The sequence below is a fragment of the Thunnus albacares genome, chromosome 20, assembly GCF_914725855.1.
Source record: "Thunnus albacares chromosome 20, fThuAlb1.1, whole genome shotgun sequence".
NCBI classification, from domain to species: Eukaryota; Metazoa; Chordata; class Actinopteri; order Scombriformes; family Scombridae; genus Thunnus; species Thunnus albacares.
The window spans coordinates 5,890,735-5,914,666 of NC_058125.1; the positions used below are offsets into that span (position 1 = coordinate 5,890,735).

The 23,932-nt window shown below is 41.6% G+C and overlaps 1 protein-coding gene across 18 annotated transcripts in view; it reads right to left on the bottom strand.

The window, feature by feature from the left end:
- Positions 1 to 23,932, bottom strand: part of cacna1g (calcium channel, voltage-dependent, T type, alpha 1G subunit) — a 271,030-nt gene that overhangs the window by 38,651 nt on the left and 208,447 nt on the right. For all 18 annotated transcript variants that reach the window (XM_044338768.1, XM_044338766.1, XM_044338765.1 and 15 more), the window contains 7 exons: positions 21,361 to 21,484; positions 16,670 to 16,738; positions 14,131 to 14,315; positions 6,870 to 6,996; positions 5,604 to 5,729; positions 5,403 to 5,492; positions 5,080 to 5,272 (listed from right to left, as the gene is read on the bottom strand). In XM_044338768.1, the coding sequence (XP_044194703.1) occupies positions 5,080 to 5,272; positions 5,403 to 5,492; positions 5,604 to 5,729; positions 6,870 to 6,996; positions 14,131 to 14,315; positions 16,670 to 16,738; positions 21,361 to 21,484 (914 nt within the window). The remainder of the gene's footprint in view (positions 1 to 5,079; positions 5,273 to 5,402; positions 5,493 to 5,603; positions 5,730 to 6,869; positions 6,997 to 14,130; positions 14,316 to 16,669; positions 16,739 to 21,360; positions 21,485 to 23,932) is intronic.

Consider the following 23,932-nt stretch of genomic DNA (forward strand, 5'->3'; position numbering starts at 1 on the left):
CAAATATGCTAGGAAGCTATAGCATAAGCCCACATCTACTCAGTGCTATGCTGAGTGCATACAGAACTTCAGTCAGAGTCTGCAGCAGCTAAAAAGTCTTTACAGCCTTCCAGAGGATGAAAGTTTATGTCAGGAATGGCTGAAATTCATTTTTGGAGACAATCTTCCCTCTGTTATCGGCAAGTGTTCCGCACATTTTACAGCCGACTGTCTGCTTAACGAGACTTCCAAAACAGCTTGCTGGAGGACAGAGGGGAATCTGGGCTGTAAGGAAAGGTGGTATATGCCTAATAATATTCAGTTTATATGGCCATACTGTCTTATTTATTATATTTGATTGTTCAAGAATTTTACCAGGTTAAAAGTTGCTTTCAAGTCTCAATTCCACGAAAGTATTTAGGAGGTTAAGTTTCAAATAAGTCAATTCTCCCAGCAGTCAAGTCCAAGTCACTCCCCTAGTCATTGTTGGGACTGCCTCCAGTCTAAGTCTCAAGTCCACAGCTCTTAACATGTGTTTCTAATCAATGCATGTTTATAGCTAGTTATAATTTGATGAAACTTTTTTAATGAATGTGTGTTGGTTTGTGTGTTTGTGTAATTCCACCACTTCTCCCCTCTATCCCCATGTATCTCTTCTCCTCTTCCCTCCATCCTCAGTCAAGATCTTAATGCGCCTCCTCCATCATCTCCTCTCCTCTCTTTGTTCCTCTCCTCCTCCTGGCCTCCACAAACAGCTGCTCCAGAGCAGTGCAAGCTAAAGATAAGAGTTCACATGCTCAGGCACAAACACAGTGTGCCAAGCATGCACGCGTGACAAACATGCACGCCCTCACACACACACACACACACACACAAACATCTTATTCTCTGAATACCACTCTAACACAAATACACCATAACACACTGTGCGCACCCTGTGTTTTATGTGTGTGTGTTTTGTGTTCTTGGCTACTCTGTAATTACCTTTGAGAGGAAAATATCAAAATACTGCGAGCGCTCGTGTCCTCAGGCGAAATGCCGCATAGGATCAACACAGGGGTGCGGGGTCCTGCTCCCCTCTCAGACACTCATCCAGACTGAGAGGAGAGGGGATTTGAGGATGAGAGCTGCTCCTGCATATTTTACAACCTGTTCTGCAACCATCTGCTCCCTGACACACTCACATATGCACACACACACACACAAGAATACAATCCAGCACGTTTATCTTCCAGCAATGTGCCCCTATTTAACAAATATTGCACCTGATACATGACATAATAACAAGCAAACACACACAAACTTTCACAATGCGGTTAGTTAAGGAGTCGCCATCGTTTAACACACCTCTGTGCCGACTGTCAGCTACCATAACAATACCTTAAATAGATGCCATGGAAACAAGTTGCAACAATTGAACCACATGTGCCAGCGAACCAGTCAGAGTGGTCAGAAAGCCCTGAGATGACCTTTATGCCCAACATAACCGACTGCTGTTAACAACCTGCTGGAGTCTGGCTTAATAACGACTTGTACTGCTCTAACCTTTGTGCTCAGTGTTTTGTAGAAAATCAGCCGTTAAGTTCAAATAAATGTATGCATTTTGGCAAGAGCCTTAATTCTATTTTAGATCATGATTTAATAATGGCGTCCCGCTGATGCAAGATTTATCGTTTTCCCCCAAAGAAACTATTTAAACCCTCGATGAGGAGATTGCAGCTTGAAAAACTAGTTAGATATGCTAACAGAGCTTGTTGCTGTTTAATTTACTATGACCACATTTACATATTTTGGCACTGGGTGTCTTAAATTAAGCTTTTAAGTCAAGCACAGACTCAATGAGTAAATAACAAATTTCTGTGGTCCAGTGCCCTTTAATGGAGGCCAGTGACCTTTATTAGAGGATGTTAGCAACAGAGAAAATCTGTTCATCCAAGATGGCACGGCTTGTACAACATGATCAAACTCTTTGTTCTCTCTGGCTCTCATCTACAGTAACAGCAATGAGCTGAAATTACAAGACCAGAGAGAAACAGTTCAAGTCAGTCAAATTTAAAGAATAGCTGGATTTTTTTAAATTTTAGCCTTGTTTCATAGTTCGACACTTCTATTGGTTATATCATTGAACTCAACAAGTTAATTGCTGAAATTTGAGAATGTGGTGACATTGCTTAAAACTTGGGCAAAGAACATACAATCAGATGATCAGACATATTATATACAAACCTCTAGGTTACCAAACTTATTAAGCTAATTTGTCTTCCAAATGATATGGTTTACATAATCTGGCTTACCTGTTGGCTTGTTTCTAGTCACATTAACAGTGTGGCTCTAGGGATGGTAAAATCAGTCTGATGGTTGGCCCACCACTTTGGTCCAAACTAAAATATCTCGACTATTGGACGGATTTCCATAAAACTTTGTGGAGACATATGTGGTCCCCAGAAAATAAATCTTAATGACTTTGGTTTCATTGACTATCACATTTGTGGTTTTGAGTGAAATATCTCAACTGTTGACTGGATTGCCATGAAATTTGGTACAGACAGTCATGTCTGCCTCTTTGATATGTGCACTTCTTTGGTTTATGACCAAATACCTGCAAAACTAATGACATTTCCATCATCTTTAACTATACTTTGTACTCGTGTTAAATAGACCATGTTAGAAACATGCCAAATAAATACAAAATAGTAAACATGGTAAACATTATACTGCCCTTTCACACCTCACTGTACCGATGTCACTGTGCTCCCGAATCTCAGGAATTACTTTGGTGAGTACAATATTATCCTAACCAATAGAAAAGATGGCAATCAAAATGAAAATATGTTGTACTAAACTGGAATTATTCTTTAAATACCTACTAAAAGAAATAATAAAAGAGGAGTACAGTGGCCTCGGCTTAAAAAGGCAAAGACGCTCTGGAGTCATTTACCTTAAAACAATTCAATATATGTTACCCACTCAGTACCCTTTCCCTGTCTTACCACATCTCTGTCTCAGTTTCCCTGCCAACCTAACTAGACCAGAGTCTTCTTCTTTTGTGGTGGTGGTGCAGCGGTGCAGTGCTGTGGACAGTGGATGGATCGCGGACGGTGTGGAAGAGCTGTGAAAGACAAAGCCACGACAGAGAAAACAGGTAACACCATGTCCAGCGGACTGAGGGCTGATGGGAGAGAGGCAGGGGGGCGGGGACGCGGGATGGGGCCCTACCTCCCGTGATCACTGAACTTAGAACCCTAGCCACCATGGTGGGTGGTCGTGGTCGGTGGCGGTGGGGGGTTTAAGGGACACACAGAACATGCTGGAAACTCTGTACCTTTCAATGTGCCTTCAGAGAGGGCCCAACTCACCCCCGGAACCAATAAATCTAGAGGAATGAGACCATGTTAGTCAGGCAGAAGCAGAGGAAAGCGAGGAAGGAAGGATGGATTAGAGTCAGAATCAGGAGAGAGTCAAAGAGAGAGAAAGAGGGAAAGAGGGATGGAGTAAGGCCAGAAGGAAGCAATGAAAGATTAAGCTGGTTTATGTTCCTATGTTTTGTCTTTCCAGTGATTCTGAGTCCAGTTCTTTGGATTAATACTTCCACTGTTTGTTTTATAATGATCAGAAAGTTGTCAATCAAACCAAAGCTCTCAAACCAGAACAGACATTTACCACCATAACACAAATCGTATTCTACGATCGAATGAGTTACACCAGTAAGCTCTCTCTGCCTTTAAGCAACCTTGCTTTACTATTTTGCTAATAATCCAACATCTATCCATTTTCTCAGCCTGAACAGCTTGGTACGAGTGTGTGAAAACCGTTTCCTGGCGAAAAAAATACTAAGCCAGGAAAAAAGGAGACAAACTTTTCAACCAAGAATTAGAACAAGGAAGAAGCAAAAACAGGAAAACTAACTTAAATATGAAAGGTTCTTGTGTAATCTCAAAAAAGGGCGTCTTGTTATATAAAGTGTAAATATGTTCGACTGAGAGTGTGCAGGGATCAGGGCGAGTGTCTTGAATGGCCAGATACGCTTGTCAGACGCCTCCTGAAAAAGGAAGATCAATTTCCATCTGTATTTCTCAAGAGTTGGACGGAAACAGGTCAAATAAAATTATCATATAGAAGGAAATCAAAGGGATTTTTTTTTGGTTTTAAGAAACCAGTAGTGTCCACTGCTCCTTGTAAATGTAAAAAACCAAGTGCCTTTGGAACAACTAAAATACTGTAAGTAAAGGCACTAAAGTCTAATCTAGCAGATGCTAGCACTTGTGTTTTTGGGAGTAGGAGGCAGTGGAAAGAATTAAAAAAAACAACAAAGCAGTTTGTCACCAATTCCTATACAGCCGGAGGGGAGGGGGAACAGGCAGGGAATAAGCTCCAACTCCTACAAATCTCACCCAAAATGATCTCAGATCTCAGCTAGGGGAGAACTCAGGGGAAACTCTTTCTCCTTTTCTTCCAGATTTGGGTCTATCCCTGCCCCTGCGGCTGTACTAAACCACATGCAGAAGAGGGGAAGGGAGGGGGGTCATCTCGTTTTCGATCAGGGCGGTTAAATAATCAACAACTCCCCCTCCCTCTAGCTCTGTACACCCGCCACCATGCAAACCCCATCTGTCAGCACTCACTGGGCATGCTCCAAAGGGGCCATCCCAAGCACGGCATCTACGGTAGACCAGGCAAGGTAAGGGAGGAGGGAATGGGAGGCGGGGTTGATAGGGACTAACACCGGTGGTCAGCTGTCCTAGATCTGCAAACCAACCGATTATGAAAGCTTTTCTTAACATCCAGCTTGATCAATTTGTTGCTAGAGTTGAAGAAAAGCCTCCACAGTTTGTATCAGAGTCTGCAGAGCCAGAGTAGGGGACCACCGGACTGCAGCAAAATCTAGCCAGAGGGCGAAGGGAAAGAGGATGGTCGAGGGGAAGGGAGGGTTCTACCGCAGAGTAGCAACTATTTTTGTCACTAGATCACTAATTGCGTTCTTCCGGATTCGGCCAAACCAAATCAAAAAGCAAAAAGAAAAAATAAAAGGCTCAGGCTCAAATCAAGCAGGACTCAGAAAGATGTGGAAAGACTACCGACCAGCTAGCTCCTTCTCCTTACTCCGTCTCTTTTTCTCCAAGCGTTTCAGTCTCTTCTCCTCCCTGCGCTTGGCTTCCTCGGCCTCCTGATGGCGCCTGCACTTGTGGAAGTTCTCCACCACCACGCCCACGAACATGTTGAGCACGAAGAAGGCCACGATCAGCAGGAAGGAGATGAAGTAGAGCAGCATCCATGGGTTGTAGTTCATTATAGGCTGAAACGTACACGGGATACATACAAAGAGTTTTTCAGATATCCTCTGCCACTGATATGTGCCCTGGACATATTTAACATTTGTGTGCATGAGTGTGTGTAAGTGTTTGAGAGAGTTTGTACATATTTACCTGTTGGTCAACTCCTACAGCGTCTAGTCCATCATACATAATGTCCACCCAGCCGTCTTTCGATGCCAGAACAAACAGAGACATCAAAGCCTGACATGGAGAGAAGGAAGACGGGTTGAAACATAAATACAAACACTGAAAACCAGGCTCACAAAACTTCAACAAAACATTTGTCAAATATTGGCATTTCTGAGGTCTAACCTGTCCCAGGTTGTCAAAGTTGTACTTGTGTCTGACCCATTTGTAGTTGGCCTGCAAACAGTCTGACTTGTTGGTGATGTTCCTGACATCCTCTCCATGACAAACAAAGAACTTCCCCTTGAAGAGCTGAGGAGAGAAAACGCAGACATGTGCATTTTACATGGAATCTGATTCTTAGAATGTGTAAGTATCAGAGGTTATGTTTTCCTTCATGTCTGCATACATTTATAATAACATACTGATTAACACATCATCATTAATCCTGATAAACCTTCCATGGGAGCAGCAGTCTAACATACTTGCATTAGAGACACATTACACTGTTAAGGATACTAAAAGAACTGTAACCTTGGAAGATACTCACTTGATATAGCTGAGTACTGAAGCCCAATATTATCTTCAGCTGAACTTGAGAGTGTATTTTTAGAATGCATAGTATATCAGACATTGTCCCTTATCACCATAGCTTTTTAAAAAAATATATCACAGACATAAAATGAGTAGAGAGAAAGGCATCTTTTTCCCAGAGCACGGCCTGCCAGAGCTTCTTGCCAGGCTGTGCAACTGCCCTGGGTTAAGTTTATACTAGGTTAAAGTTAGGGCAATAGCTGGAAATACCCATAAACTACAAAATAAAATACAGCGATGGCTGCTTGATATAAAATATAACACTAAAAAAAATTGTAGGTCACTGAATGACCATCCTCGTATTGCCAACATTTTTAAAGACAGTGCTGTGAGTTCTATAGAAGCCTTTTAACGAGTGACAGCTTCCAATCACTGCTGCATGGTGTCATCGCAGCCATTAACCCTTCATGACACTCCGTCATTCGGACAGATGGTTTATGGACATAAACATGCTGATGGTAGACAGACAGGAGCCCGAGCTGGACCAAGGGCACTGTGCTCGTTGGTATAGATTAGTCCTTGGGCCGTTAGCCATGAAATCTCCATCGACCAGATAAGCATACATAAGCGTCTCGGCCAATGAGTTATAATGTGGAGAGTGCATGAAAACTATTGTTCTGCTAAGACTGTGGGATGTACTGTATGTACTACCAAGAAATGAGAGGAAAAAGTGAAGAATAGTGGGCGTATTTTTCACATGTCAAACTGTTGCAGCTTACGAGGTGGAGGATAATGTTTCTGTGTCATGACCGTCTAGACTGTGGTCTTACTTCCTTTTTCTTTTCTCATTATCTCTGTCTGTATCATTCCACTCGGTTATTTCCTCATTTCCTAACCTCTCCTCGTTCCTGCTCTCACCTGCACTCCCAGGATGCCAAAGATAATGAAGAAGGCGCAGCAGATGACCACGATGTTGCCGATGGGCTTCAGTGAGGACATCAGGGTCTCCACCACCAGCTTCAGCCCCGGGGCTCTGCTGATCACACTGGAACACAGCATATATTAGGATATTAGTGCGCTGCATTCATGTGTATGTGTGCGTCTGAGTGTGTATGTTTGTGCAGGGCACTCTTAGGTCACTTACAGCACAGCTCATACAGTACCAGATGGAGCAGGGATGCCTGAGGCGTTCCAACCCCGAACCTCCTCGCACCCCCTGCTCACCCCCAGGCCCCCCGCCCTGTCTGCACACACACGCTTATATACACACACTTTGTTTTGTTTTTCCCTTCTTTACCACCATCAGAAACCTTTTTTTTTTTCTCATTTGCACACATTTCAAAACTTTTCAAACCTAAAACACTTGTTGGCTCAGACGAATTAACGCCTCTTTCATTCTCTTCTGCTCTTCTTGAAAAAAAAAACATCTCTCTCAAACTCTCCCTTCACTTCTTTCTGCTTCCTTTCATTTTTTCAGTCAAGGAAACAGACACATCTAATTAAGCCAATGGACTGATGAGGATGTTTAATTAGTGCCAGCATGGCACCCGGCACCGCACTGCAGCTGAGCTTCTCCGACATGGTGGAACACAAACACACACACACACATACTACATAAAACCTGCCTGTGCATGCACACTCAGACAGAAAATGTACACACACACACACACAAACACGCACTAAACTCAAAATGTGATAGACATGATGATACATGACAAGGCCTAAAAGAGAAAAACAACGCTACACAGGCAAAGAGACTGTCGAGGTGACAATCTGCTCTGCCTTTGTCTATCAGTCTTTGTCTGCATTGTATGTTTTCCCCTGAGCGGACAGTTGAGTGAAGGAAGAGTCAATAGCACATTAAGAGAGGACACAGGATAATAGGGAGCCAGGCCTGACCAAGGCCATTGATCAATAGCCCTGATCAGAGAGTAACGAGTCTATGGCTGCACCTCATGGGTTTGCACCTCACTGCCTCTCTTGATGTTCTATTGAAAAGCATGTTAGGATGCAGTATTGCTGCTGACCTACAGAGGGTACTAGTGTTCAAGAGCTGCATCTGCATGTGTCTGCTTTGGGGATTGATGCAGTTATGCTGGTATATGAATATATTTGTAATGAATTCTCTGCCAAAAGCGGGGAAAGAAGGGATCTAAGTCCATTTTTTGTTTTGTAATTTCTGGAGAGGATTTTTTTTTTTTATACAACATGTCTTCATAGTGAACTAGAAATGCAAAATACTGCATGGATAAGTTAGAAATGTGCAATTAAGGCTTGTTGAATCAATATTTTTTCAGATGTCAGATGTTTCGGTATTTATGATGATGTTTCAAAACTTCATTCACTTGTTCAACTTCTTTTCTCTCAAGACTTTAGGAAGTTAAAAGCGAAAAAAAAAAGAACTTGAGAAGAGATTATGAAGCAAAATGCTAAGAGAAAGCAAGAAATGAAGTGCAACTTGTTGGATATGTGGATGAGTTTGAGTCCATTGAGGACAGAACCGCAGCGTATGCAGCCTCTCTCCATCTCAGTCCTTGAGACCACCTTTTCACTGCAAAAAAAAAAAAAAAAGATGTTTCCACACATCACTGCTTTGCATATGAAAACCCCCAAGCCCACCTCTCTAGCTCTTTACATCGTGTTCTCCTTTTGAGTTTAAGTGAAAAGGCTTATTAAGGAGGAGAACGAAGGAGAGACAAGCCTCTTATTATGAGTCAATACACTCTGATGATGCGGTACGTGAAGGACACACACCGCGATGGGCTTCTTTCCATAATGTCTATTTGCATATGACACGAAAAATGAGGATGAGGAGGAATTGGATGGATGGAGGAAGCCGGAGGGAGGAAAGTTAGTGCTTGCTTCTCCTAATCTACCTCTCTGCATAATTTCAGAGCGGCTCACAGCGTGTCCTTGTTTTGTGTGCTATACAAAGGAGCCGGGATGAGTCTGCCGCCATGCGTAACACCTGCACGCATGCACACATACTCTCTCCACCGGCGTATCCCTCACAGTGAGGAAAGGGAACAACAAGTAGGGCAATAAGTGGCAGGCGTGTTCCCACAGAGCAAACACTGGGTGTAATTAAGCGACGCAGAGAGATAGAAATAGGGAATAGAGGGAGGAGAGGAGGGCTGGTGAGTTGCAGCGATATAGAGGGAATAAAAAATGAGGCAGCTGCTATTTTCTTTCTTTTTTTTTTTGTTTCTAAACTTTGTTTCTTTCTCTCAACCTTGCTGGATAAATTTCTTTCTACTATCTTCCACGTACAGCTGTCCTTCCCTTTTCAGCTGTCAAACTTTACCGCTCGCTGCTCTTGCTCTCTCCCCGCTAACACTGCGAGCCAATCAATTCAGGTGTCACACAAACACAATCTAAACGTCGTGAAGAATGCTTAATTATGCGGCCAGTTAAGTGGCCAAAGTCGGCACTGTCTGATATGAGGCGTGATGGTCAAAAACGCACACGTACACACAAGTGAGCGATCACATTATCTACCCAATGGAAGCCTCGGGGTAATTACATCATCATCACATGACGGATGAACTCAAAGGCTTAGCCAACAGGGGTCAACAGTAGGGGGGGGGATTATCAATATACAAACCCGTCGGCCTGCCCTGACCTCACAAACACCACACAGCCCTTTAGATCCTCCTGCGATGAAGCCTGGGATTGTGGCAGGTACGATTAATGGATACACCCAGGTGGGAAGGGGTTGGGGTGGGGTTTCTAGGTTGCAGCCGAGTTATCAGTGTGGTGTAGGTGGTGTTGGGTGACATAAAAGTGCCATTTGGTGACACAGGGTACTAACTTCTGAGCCTTCCCTGAGGGCAGCTCTCAGCTCAGGATGGGGGCTTGATGAATGACTGCGGAGGTGTGTGTCTGTGCCCTGTTAAACAAAGCTGATGCATCATTCTGTCACACACACACACACACACACACACACACTCGTGAGCCCCTGTGGACCCTGCTCTCTTGTGTCATGTAACGCTGTCATTAACATCTCAAATGAGAAACAAACAGCAACAGATACCTGCACGGAAACACGTTCACAAATACAAAACTCTCCCATGTTCTGCAGTTACACTCACACAAACATGTCACGAGCAATTCAAGAATACACACGTTGCCGTCAGGAACATTTCAACTCTTCACCTCATCACCCTGCATAAACTACAACAGACACTGTAGTTCAAAACTCAGTTGTCCAAGTGACAAGCTGCCATGTGAGCCCGTAAATAACTGTTGATTGATTATTATTCCCAAGTCAGCGTCGGCGGCTCCGGTGCAGCTTGTGTGAACCCCACGTGCACCGTGCTGCCAGAGGGGAAAACACAGACAAGCTCATATTTAATTCACCAGCGAGCGTGAGTCTGCCACAATCGAACCGGGGGTGACAACAAGCTGATATTGAAACTAACACTTTATTCCTGACAAAGCTCTGTCTGCTTTGTAGTATGTTTGGAGGAAAAACTTTTTTTTTTTTTTTTTTTTTTTTTAACTTTGTAGCTGCAGAAGTTTTTCTCATGAAAATGTCGAAAATATTTTTAGACATCCTGACTGCAACAGCAACACCAATTTTTCACTTGGGTTTAATTCTATATTTTTTTTTAATGAAACATCTGACAAACAGGCTTGTTTATTTAGAGAGAGAAGAATGCAATTGTTGGAACTATTCTGAATTGTGGAAAATCTATTTTCCTAGAAGACTTTGACCCCACTGACCTAATAATGAAAATTAAGGTTTTGTTTACTGACTGCATGAAACAGCAGAGCGTATATTATTAATAAGCTATATGACCTTTGGGTTACAGGCCTGTCTTCATATTCTGGTCGATTGCAAACAGTTATACAGCATGTATACCAGACGTATGGTGATACCATGAACTATAGAAGACATGGATGACGTTGGTGACATCATTCTGAAGAGATGTTTTGAGGTAAAGTTTACCAGTTGACATTATATTGGCACTTGGTTAAACCAGTTAAGATTGTCACATAGGAGGGCTGCAGAGTTCAACATTAATATGGAACTATTGATTATAACCACTCTAAAGTGAAAGGCTTGTCAAAGATAGGTGAATCCCAGATGGATCCAATCTTTTTAATTAGTATGCTTGTGTCATTCAGTCTGGCAGTAGCACTTATAGCACCAACGGGCCTCACTCCAAAAGTGTCTTGCTTTTAAACAGAAAGCGTTTGGAGCCTGAGCAGTATTTCAACTATGTGTTGACCAGACTGAATTATCTCTAACAGGGTTTTAAGTACCTGCAGCACACTATAACCAAGCCATACAGTATACCCACAGCAGCACACTAATAGTTTAATATGCTAGTGCCTTTAATGCTTCACTCCCTTGGATTGAAAGTTAACAACTATGTCAAAAAATGATTTTACAGTATTGCTTTCTTGTAACTCATCTGCAGCCTCAGCAAGAGCCGAGCCACCGAGCTCAGCTCTTTCCTCTATTCTTTTACTGTCCTCTCCTGTTTCTCTCTCGCTCACTCTCTGCTCGTCTTCATACAGTCTTCCTAATCCTATTTCTCTCTTTGCCATTTTGCATTTTTCTCAAACTGGCGACGTCACTCCTTAGAGAAATGGCTGCCCTTTGCTACCAAGAATATTTCCTCCCGAACATAAAATTTGTCCAATTTCCTCCTGTAATTGCTACATATTTTCTAATCTGACTTTAAAACCTTCCCTAGTCGACATTAATACAGCCTCAACCTTGCTGCTGGTTGGGGATTAAATAAGGCAGGGCATACAGCTGAAAGACTTAAAGAGGATTCAGCTGCAGTTAGAGTCAGGTGCTCTTTTCAAGTCTTCAGTTTGTCACAGTAGCAATAGATCTAATTATAAAGTCCCTTGTTTGACAGCAAGTGTATTCTCTAATGGCACATTAACATTCTGCTTGTAAGTGATCGGGATGCAAGAATTTTTCAGCTAATTAACTGCCAAAGTTGCAACCAAATTATATAATATGTCAATCTTGTTAAGGAAAGTTATATCTAAAGGTTAAAAACCACTGAGGAAAAGTCAACAACACAGCAGGATTCAGCAGTAAATAACACTGCAAAGCTAACTAATAGCTAAAGTTCTAGGAATGAAGCTAATATAAGACCTTTATTACTCCTGGATGATAACTGATTATAGTGTTGCAAAATGGAAGAAGTATTTTTTATCACTGTGATTTACCACAATTTCTTTTACAATTTCTTTTATATTTATAACCTCAATGTTCCTCAAGGAACACAGTGGAGTTTATTGGATAGACTAGCAATATGTTATGACCATCAGTTTAGTTTCTAAGAAATCAACCTGTTGCTGACCCCCTATGACATTGTTGTAGTGATGTCAACTTATCCAGAGATCTCTGCAGTTACTCTGGTGATTATAATCAATTATCACAGCTGAGAGAGATGATTGCCAAAACTACAAAAATAATAATAACACTTTGGAATCATCCTTTAAAGTGAACTGTCCACCAAACATAAGCTTTAAGTTCAGCTGGCTGTTAGCAAAGCATGCGACACATTTATAAGCTCAGTGATTGTATGTGTTTTATTCTGTTTTCATGTATAAAGGCAGTTGTGTATTGTTAGGAATTCAAACATGAGAGTTTTGTGCTAATCTCAGTTTTAGAAGTGCTCTGCTACTCAACTAACATTGTCAGTGCAGAAAATCAACAGTTCTCTTACTTTCGCAAACTGAAATAACTCCTCAAACTTCAGCTCATATCAGTATCAGACTTGATCACATGTAAATGGTTAAGAGAGATTTTGGGCAGATGTGTTTGAAAATTTGTCACATACTCTCCAAATAACCACGTCCAAAAATGTGTATACTCAGCAAATGGTAACTGCACATGTAAGAGTTGTACATCAGACTATTATACTGGTCAAGTGGATTATATGAATGAACTGCTACAACATAAAGCATTTGTCTAATGTTATGGACTGTGGATCCTCCTTTACTCTGTACTTTTAAATTGATGACTTTTGCTGAGTCCAGATAAAAACACAATATCTAAGTCTTTTCACTAAGAGTAAACTCATCTGATCCACATAAACACACACTTAAGCACATGCACACCTACTTCCTGATACACATTCAGACACATTACAGTATGAACTCAAAGAAGAAAGCAATACTTTGAAGCCAGGGAACGCAAAAGCAGTCTCGGCACAAGATTTCACTTTTTTACGTCAAAGGTGAGAGGAAAAAAAAAAAAGTAAAAGGAAGAGAGAAAAGATCATCTGTGTTTAGTGGGTAAATTTGGCAAGATGAAAATGAATATTTGATTTTTGTGCTCTTTCCGAGAACTGTGATAAATATTCAAGAGTGGGCAAAGCCTCGAGAGCTCCCCTTCACGAGATGAGACACCGAGCGTGCTGTGAGCCAAGTCGAGCATGAAGCCACACACAAGCAAATGGCTCCGTACGTACACACGCAAACACACACACACACACACACACACACACACACACACACACACACACACACACACACACACACACACACACACACACACACACACACACACACACACACTGAGGCTTTTCATGCGCACAGACAGAGTAGAAAACTTAAGACTGCACACATATAAAGACCCTGCCTGACATTACACCAAGGTGCTAATTCTTTGTTTCTCTTCCTGTCTCTCTCTCTCTCTCTCACACACACACACACACACACACACACACACTTGGAAATCTACTAAGTACAAAAACAGTCTTCAAATTGGTGATTTCCGCCTTATTTCCGCTCAAATAAACATAACTGTGCAATTGTGTACACACTGACAACACATGCATGAATGCACACTAAAATAAATGCCTACACACACACACACACACACACACACACACACACACACACACACACACACACACACACAGACATCCCCCAAAAGCTCCAAAAGGTGGCTCATGTCAGAGCTGACAGAAAGCTCAGTTTGTTCTCAGTTTGAGTCTGGGTAATAAATTCAACCTACACATAATGGGTTGCTCTGTTACTGGCCCTTTAATATTTCCCACTAAGTATGTCCAACTACTGTAATTGTATAAGATCATATGCAGGAGAGGTAAGACTTCACTTTATGATCCTAATCACTAGTGTCAGGGGTGGTTGTCTGTCCTCTGAGTGTGTTTGTTGTCTTTACATTTCTGTGTTAACTCACCGTAGCGGCCTCAGGGTCCTCAGTAGCCTCAGCACTCTGAGCATGCCCAGGATCTTGGTACCCGAGTTGGAGATGAGAGACACCAGGATGTCAATTACAGAAATCATCACCAGCATCCCATCCAGAATGTTCCAGCTGCTCCTCAGGTAGGCCTTTTCCCCGAAACACCAGCCCAAAGCTACGATCTGGACACAAGAAAGGACAGGACCCAGTATGGTTTGAATATATTTAAAATGCAACATTAACTTAAAGTATAAGCTGCATAAAAATGATACACAAATCAGTAGCGCAATATCTATTTCAGTCTGAGGCTGTTTGTTATCAAGTCATCTTTTGTGTTTATTAGGAGTGGATGCTTAATATGCCATATGCGCAGCTTATTGACTGCGTAGAGCGGGTGTTTATTTGGAGCTTGGCAGCGAAGATCATAAGAGCTGCAAGCTTTCCAAACCTCATTTCTAATTCTATAGGTTCCACTCATCATGTATTCTGCCCATATAGCAATTTGCATTCCAGAAAATAATAGCGACTGGCTGACTTTGTTTTTTTTTTTTTTGTTTTTACCTCAAACTTATTAAATCAGGCCAAACACGGTGAGACAACTATTCATGCATTTATAAACACCTCTTGCTACTGAAGAGATGAGGGAGCAAGAGAGGCGAGGAGATGGATAGAAGGCATAATTTACATTTGTTGATGCTCATCAATGCATAACAGTACATACTGTATATGAATAATGTGGCTGGAGAATCATCAAAGAGGTTGATCAGACTTTATGAGCAAAGACAGACCTCTGTGACAGCCCAGATAGCTTCTACTGACTTGTGTAGCTGTAATCAGCCAGGGAAAAGTACTTTACTCAAGTACTTAACTGTTATTCATATCAAAATGTGTGGTAATTATACTCACCAATGTTTCCATTGTGTGTTGTATTGTACTGATGGACTACATTTCAGAGGAGAATATTGTACTTTTCACCTCATCTCTCACTACATTTACAACAGTACATTTATAATTCTAATATAACGTTCTGAGAGAAGCCATTCTATTTGTATTAAAAGTATAGTGAATAGTCAGGCATATAGTTGCCTGTAAAAAGGCAAATTGTCATTTTTGCACATTTGTTTTTGTACTAATAAAACAAATGAGAAATAACATGTTAATTTAGAGGTGCTGGTAGGTTTCGTTACCCTTGTACAGAGCTAGGATCCTCATACTAAGCTAAGTTAATGGACTGCTGGCTGTAGACATGTATTTAATGGACAGACATGACAGTGGTATCAGTCTTCTCTAACTTTCCACCAATTCTACTTAAGGAAAAATACAGGAGTATTATCAGCAAAATGTACTTCAAGTATCCAAAGCAGAAGTACTCGTCCTGCAGAAAACAGCCCCAGTGACCGATCCACTATTACTGCCTTATCAATACTGATGCATCGATGTTTATGTTGTAAACTGTAGTTTAATCCAGTGGTTGCCAACCTCTGAAGGGTTACAAGATAAATTTGAAGAATCATGAGATGATTAAACCCCAAAAGGTTGAAAACTCCTGGTTTAATCTTTAACAATGCATTGTATCGTGTAAACTAATGTAAACATATGTTTTGGCGACATGTTTCGGCAACCGATCGTTGCTGTTGTGTCTTTTGCACTACACTTCACGAAATAACTTGATAGTGCTGTGCTGTACTGTACTGTGCTGTGCAGTGTGTGTGTGTGTGTGTGTGTGTGTGTGTGAGCCCAGCAATCACACTGGGACCAAAAATAGAGACAGAGGCTTTGAATGAGTGACACTCATGAACTTTCCTCCCCTCTGCCTCCGCTCGCTCTTGCCCACGCCTGCACGGACCTCCATTCAAAGCCGGGCCGTTTGAATACTGACGAGACAATCCTCCGCTTAGCATTATGAAACAGTCCCTGAGAGTGTGTGTGTGTGTGTGCGCATTGTGTGTGTGTGTGTGTGTGTGTGTGTTCACTGTCTGAGTCTCAATCTCTAATTCTCTTCCTCTCCCTTTCCTCCCTCTTCACTCTGTTTTCTTTTGTGTTTTAGGGCTTACAGTATACGTGGGTATCAGCCAGACTGTATTTTCTCTGCAGCTTTATGTCTGAGTGGTTTTTAGAGACGGGTTTGGATTTCTCCATCGTATGCAAGATTTTTTTACATTGTGAGTGAACACAGATGTGTCACATGTTGTTTCTTTCCAGGCTGGGGATGATGATGATGATGAGGGGCTTTGATGTGTGGCAACCAGTGTCAAGTTTTACGGTACCAAAAAATCCTGACCTACCAAATACTTTAAGGCATAATGGCTGATTTCCACCGAGTGAGTAAGAACAGAAGTCAGCGATGCCTTCATGGAAGCATACAAAACAGACATGCAAACCTTTAAAAGGAAATACCATGGAGCCTATCAAGATTGGTACGAGCACTTTGCATTCCATCATCTAATAGCCAGCTTGAGCTGTAGAAAGGGAGCAATAAGGGCCTGCATTCGATGCATAAAACCGACGCTATTAGTGGAAATCCATAGTCTCTTACCTTTATAGTCATCTCAGCCACAAAGATCGCTGTGAAGATGTAGTTGGACAATGTTAGGAAGATCCGCTCCTGCAAAGCAAAAGAAATATATGCTGAGTTAAGGTACATGCTAATAGTTTTAATTATTTAAAATTCACATTTTTTGTTGTAAGCATGTTTTTCTACCAAGTTTGTTCTTCGTCTGCTTGTAAATGATGTAGTGTACAGCTGAATAATGTATGAGGAAACTAATGTTTTTCCCCTTACAAACAACCCATTGCATTAACTAATGATGGCTGGCAGGCAATTAGAGAGTTTACTCTTCATACCATTCTTCTAAAATGTTATTTTTTTCTCATGCCGGTGCAAAAAAATCATTTTTTTTCATTTGAATAGACTTCTTTAAAGATCGTCTTCGGATCAATTGAATTGAACTGGGAACAAGTAGTATTATGTTATCTGTGGAACACTTGGTGAAACATTTCGATTGTCTTGAGAAACAAGCATTTATGGTTGAACAAAGACCAAATGATTTGGTAAACTGACATTTTTCCATGTTGCATCAGGGCCTGCATTTCTTTCTATCAGCAATAGACAGTCATTTTAGAAAACAAGCACTCTCATTTTGTTTTGTGTGCATGCATTCAACACAATACCAGCAGGACAGAGTGATTAGACCTCCAACTATACACAGTCACAATACAGTGCTCCCATGCCTCCCTGTTGCCTGAGGCAGCATGGCTCGGTGGTGTGTGTGTGTGTGTGTGCATGCAGGAGAGGATGGGAGCCTATTTACTGAGCTAAACAAGGACTGAGGAGAGAAAACAAGCAGGGTAGCAAGAATAAGATCCCTTCACCGGCTGCTTATTTACCCTACTTCCCCTCAGTCTGGGGAGACACGACCCTGTCTTGCCTCTTAATGTCTATGTATGTGTGTGTGTGCGTGTGAGCCTGGTGTGAGCGGGTGTAGGTGGCTGCCTTTCCCACGGCCTGCAACCACCATCGCACATGCTCTGAGGAACACAGAGTCACACACACACACACACACATAAACACAGAGATGACAGTCCGACAGAGTTTTTTGTGAAGTCTCTGGGAATGCTGGGCATGACATCACTGGGAATGCTGGTGTTGAGAAGGTTTATAAATTCCAGGCTTGACAGAAGCCATTCCTGCCCTCTATAAACAAGTTTTCATACTTTCATTCATTATAAACTAACAGGCATGTGGTAGGGAGAGACACAGCAGACAAGAGAAGTTAGAAGGCAGAGAGAGAAATGGAGAGAGACTGTCGGGAAATTCACGCTGTTTGTCTTAATGAGACATGGTCAACAGTTTCAATTTGCTGTCAGTCCAATCACATCTAGGCAAAAGGCTGTGTTTTGGTAATTCATTACGAGTTGTAGTCTGTCAACAAGCTGTTAAGTTTAGCTTTGCAGGCTAAACAAACATAGATTGCTACATTAGCCTAAGTACTGCATTCAAATACAGCAGCTGTAGCCATTAGCTAGCTAGCCTGCAAAAAAATGAGGCAAACCCAACTTTAGGTGATTTTTCTATCCATGTATATGTCTATTTTGGCCAACAGAAATTGACACAAAATGATGAATCAAAAATGTAAAGCCTATAAATAAACCACATTAAACAAACTAAGATTGTGCTCTAACTCTATCCTTAGCTCTGGCTAAACATACATAGCATGCTACCTGAAAAATTACATGTAAATAGCTGAAGGCATTTTAACTCACTGGCCTGCAAAAATTATGTATCAACAAGGCTACTCACTCTCATGTATTTTCAGGCACACTAAAATTAACAGAATTATTTTTTTTTTTTAAAAAGCCCACTGACGAATTATACACAAACTAAGAATTTTCTCCAAGGAACTGTTAGCTCTGGAAGAATAAACTAATAGTTAGCTAGCCACAACAGTGCATGTCAATAGCTGTAGCCATTTTAGCTAGCCTACAAAAATTAAGCACAGTTTCAACTTTATTTTTTTCCATATGTGCACTCATATGTGGTCAGACTGAAATTAACTAAACGATTAAATAAACAATGAAACAAACAATAAACAAAGAAACTAAGAATTTGCTCCTTAAAGCTATTAACTCTAGCAGGCTGTAACGTTCTATAATTTGCTAGCTGAAATACTGCATATAGACATTGTAGAAATTTTAGTTAGCTAGCCGGCCAAAATGAAGCACACTTTATGTTTACCGTACTTTTTCCATTTATACTCCCATTTTGGAAAACCAAAATGAGCACAGTGATAAATAAAAATAAGTCTAAATAAAAACTGTTGAATGAGAATTTGCTCAAATAGTCTGACTTCCAGTTTTTATGGTTCTCTTTGTGTGCAGCAGGTGCTTCCTTTACAGAATTCAGGACTCAATCAACAGGAGTAAAACGTCTCCCTCTTGCCTCTCATTCCCCCTCTCTAATGGTGGTGGTGTTATTCCCGGGTCAACGCCTGGCATCTGGTGTGTCAGACCACATTTTAAGTAACCACAAGCCATCAGCCTGAAGAGCTCAATCCAGCCCGGCCTGGTTTGAAGTAAAGCTCAGCATAATGGCAGAGGCCAGCTATGACTTAAACCGAGAGGCACTTTGCTTAGTTACCACTCAATGTAAACAATACCCAATACCTCACTTCCAGTAGATAATCTGCAGTGAGTGGTTACAGCTCCACAAGGCATTGTTCACTGGCAGATGCCTGAGAGTTCCAGTATCTCTCTGACTATTAAGGAACTCAAATTCCTACATCTGTATGATGATGGCAAAAAACTTGGGAAAGTAAATTACTGTACAGCAATGCATTGTTACATTGTTCCTGGAAAGCTTTCATCACGGTCCAGAGTGTAGCGTTATCTCTCTTAATGCTGTCTGGAGCAGATGACGTGGATTCTGAAAACTTAAGGTTGATTGTATTTTATACTGTTGATGCTGATATAATTCAATTTAGAGCTCTGGACAGTGATGTATTGTCCCCTAGCTCAATTAGGAACAATAAATCATAATAGGTGGTATAATCATCCTCAATCATTTCCACTGAGCTACAGGCAGACGGTATCCAGGCAACATCCAGCACCAAAGCAAAACAGCAGTGGACCATAGGCCAAATACTAAGTGTGTGACATAAGTTCCAACTCAATAATCTAATTATTCAGCCTGCATTCCACACTAAAATGTTGTGACTAAAACATTTTATCTCTGTAACAATGACTACATTTCTATTTAAAGAATATAACATGTGTCTTTAGTCAGGCGGGCACCATGGCTGATGTAAAGCAGGTGCTTCAAAAGAGTTGCTGTATACAAGCAGTGGAGTGATAAATTATATGTTTGGTTGTTATACACAGCCAAACCTGAATCAGTGAGAGGAAATCGATTCACAATCGACTTCATTAATTCAAAACAACCCACACAGACAAACAAATAGCATTACGCAATGGCCACCCGGGCAAATGAGATCTGTAGCAATAAGCATCACAGCTCAACACTGTAATGACTGATCATTCTCTTGTTTCTGGCTGCGTCATACATTTCCATCTCATTACAATAATGGCCTCAGGGTGCAGACTGGACACGACGGCCACAGCAGGAAACTGACAAAATATTTGTGCATCCAAAAATCCTGCTCTCTGATGTGAATGTTAATGCGGCTGCTGTAGTGGATTTTGTGCGTTTGCAAGTGTGACAGTGCTAGTGTGTGTGTTTGCAGAGGTGAGAGAGGAGAAATCGTCCCATCTATATGTGTGTGTGATCTCTCTGCCCTGATGAGACCGAACGGCCTTGTGGGGCAGCCTCCATTTGTTAAACATCTCTTTTCCTGGACATTAGCCACGTACGCCAGCCCACAGATAATTGAATCAATTACAACGGCACTGTCTCCTCCGTGTTTCAGTCGCAAAACAAGCAGAACGGAGCGTTCCGGCGAGACCGAACCGCAATTAGGGCTATCCACAGAACACCTCGCTCAGTGAGAAAAAAAAAAAAAAAATCAAACAGTGATAATTATTGTGTTTATGCATGGAGCGGCTGGGCTGTGTTCTGCTGCTATTGCTGGAAGTAGGAAAGGACATGGAGTTAGATTTGTGTGTGTTGCTGTAAGGCATCCAGCCAGCCCTATATTTGAAGGGATGGTGCATTAGCTAAGGAGGTGATGGTGTTGATGATGCAGTGCAGTAGATACAGGGGTATAGCACACATTACCCAAAGCTACTGGCTCACAGTCAAACAGGAGTGGTTCCCTGCTTACATAATGTTCCACTCCATTTCTCTGAGGAGAGCAAACTACTGTGGTGATTCTGTTTTTTTGTGTGAATGTGCCTGTGTTTGTGTGTGTGTGTGTGTGTGTGTGTGTGTGTGTGTGTGTGTGTGTGTTTGTTTGAACAGCCATCAAGGTATAGATTTGCTGACAGGTACTTTCTCCATTTCTGTTTGGACTTTTTTGAGCTGGCACAGAGTTTCTTTATAATTGATTCTACTCATACACCTCGGGAATTTCTGTGTCTATATACTATATATATATATATATATATATATATATATATATACACACCTGTATTTCAGTCTTTCTCAAAGTTTTTTTTCCATTTCTTTCAGCGTTTGTCATTGAAAACTGTGAAGGCATCATGCTCAAGTCATACAGACCGACAGCGAACAGTCAGGGTATGTGTTTGTACATTTAAACATGTTTTGAGACTCACTGCACTGCTGGGGTCGATGCGAGGCCTCTCCATGGCGATAGTGATGCAGTTGAGGAAGATGATGACCAACACAACATGGTCGAACATCTTGTGCGTGATGATCTTCTTGCACATGAACCGAAACCTGTCGAAGAGCAGGAGAGATATGTTTAAAACTTTAGCCACACTGGAGTTGGATGTGATATGCTGTACTGTATGCATCTAAACCAAGCAGATGTACCAACAAGTGTGAGTCCTTGTGTTATAAAAGAGCCGACGCTAGCTCAAGTGAGATCACTTCCCCTTTAAGTAAAAGTAAAGAAGTATTTTCAGCAAATGTGTCACAGTATACCAAGATGCCGCTGCTTATAACCAAACACACAGACCTACTGCAGCTTAGTATTTGTCATAAAGGCATGTTCTATAAAACCTGAAATGATATTACATACTGTACAAGGACATTAACTGAAACACACTGTGAACACTTTACAAGTAATGAGAGATCTCATTTAAGAGAGCTTGTCTCACATACAGTAACTCTGTAATGAACCACTGTAGAATTAGGAGTCATTAATTATGCCTGACTTTCATTACCCGACATGAAAAGGTTCCCAGGCTTTTAGCTCACGACAACAGAGAGGAAGAAAGAGGAAGCGCTTGTTATATATGGCACTGGAAGGGATTAAATCAAATCCGCTTTGATGGCTCATATCGCTCTAAGTGTGCAGCGGGGGGACAACATTGTAAGGCTCGGATCTGGATTTTTGGCTTTATTTGGCAATTCAGACATCATTGTGTCAACACTTGCTGGGTCTGTGTGAGTGTCTATGTGTCATCTGACTGTGGTGATGATTGTTCGTACAGTATACAGACTGGATGAGCTAATTCCTCTTTGATATCTGCACGCCAGAGCCGTGTTACTAAAGAATTCATGTGTTTTCCTCATGCAGGCGGGGAGAACACATGGCAAACACACGCTTCCGGTGCCAGCTCCTCCTCCATGGTTTGAAGGGCTCATGTCTGGCTGAGAACTTTAATGTCAAGTTTAAATGGTCCCCGAGACTCACACTTACACACTCACACACACACACACACACACACACACTAACACACGCACACACACACACACACACACAAACTTAAACCTTGGGAAAAAACCTGTCACCACACACTCAATCAAAAGCAAAATATCAGACCTGGGATTAGGAAAAAAATCACTGACATCATGGTGCATTAATTCTTATATTAAAAAGGTTTTGACAACAGTTGACATAACTGAATAGTATAAAACTGAAACTGTAATCAACATTTGAGGTATATGTCACAAAGTGTGTCCAAACACTGTCATTTTTCTCCAACATACAGATTCTCTTATTTAAACCTGTAAATCTGTGAATTTTGCCTTGATTTTTCAATAAATATCCCAGTTTATCACTTTTCTGTCATTTTAATAGTGTGGGTGGCAGTGTGACAAGACTTTCTTTAGATTTTCTGTCGAAGAAGTTTAAAATTCTGTAGGTGGTGCTCAGGCATGGCCTCTTCATGTATCATGGCAAGAAAAGATAAGAGCTGCTCATGCTAATTACCCAGCTCTTCTTCTGTGCGTTCCAAACAAACCAGAAACATAAACCACATTACTTCTTGTGTGGATCCTGGATGATTGCTTTCCAGGAAAGATGCCGAGAACAGTTAATGTTTTCTTCAGCTATAGGCTGAATCACTTTTATGTTGCATTATTTGGCAACGGAAAGTAGCAACACAGAAAGTTTCGACATTAAAATGCCACAGATCATTACTTTGACTATGTACTATAATTCTGAAACATCCTCCCTGCTGTCTATTTGTTCTATTCTTGTCTGTATCTTATTATCTGTTACTCAGATGACCCACTCCCCCAACAAGGTTCAGTATAGTTCCACAGAATCTGATCATGTACTGTATGGGGTGCCACATGCACAACCCTGAGCGAATCCTCCCCACACATGGTCCCAATGTTGATGAACCACTGTTCTTACACAGCCCATTCTTGTGGTGAACACATCTAATCACAGCGACTGCATCACAGTATGCCTACATAGCCGGCCCACTCCACCACTCATTAAAAACTTCCCCTGCAGTAATCATCAGTAGCAGCAATAACAGCAGCGAGCACAAAGGCAGGTTGAGGTGAACTCGGGTCCATGTGAAAGCTGCTGGACTCCGGCCTCCCACTACGCTGCTGTCTCTTGATGTGATTGTGAGCACAGGCAGGCGTCTGTGGTGGTTCAAGGCCAGAATGGGCGCCATGCAGAGCATGTGTCCTCAGTGTCACTCTCAACGATGGCCAAACCTTGGAACCTGCTGTGATTGAAAGCCAGCTAGAAGCCCAGTTTGAGCCAAGCTCCTTCAGTTTTCTTAATACTCTGACAATAACAGACTACAGGGAGCTTTTCCTATTAACCTTTTCCAAATTATATAATACAGAGAGCAGACAAGAGAACCATCTAGAACTTCTAACAAGGCTTAAATTCACAGATAGACTTTGTATTTTTAGTGCAAATCAATAGAGAAATTATTCTTACACAGGTGTTGGCTGGATCTGAATAATTTTACA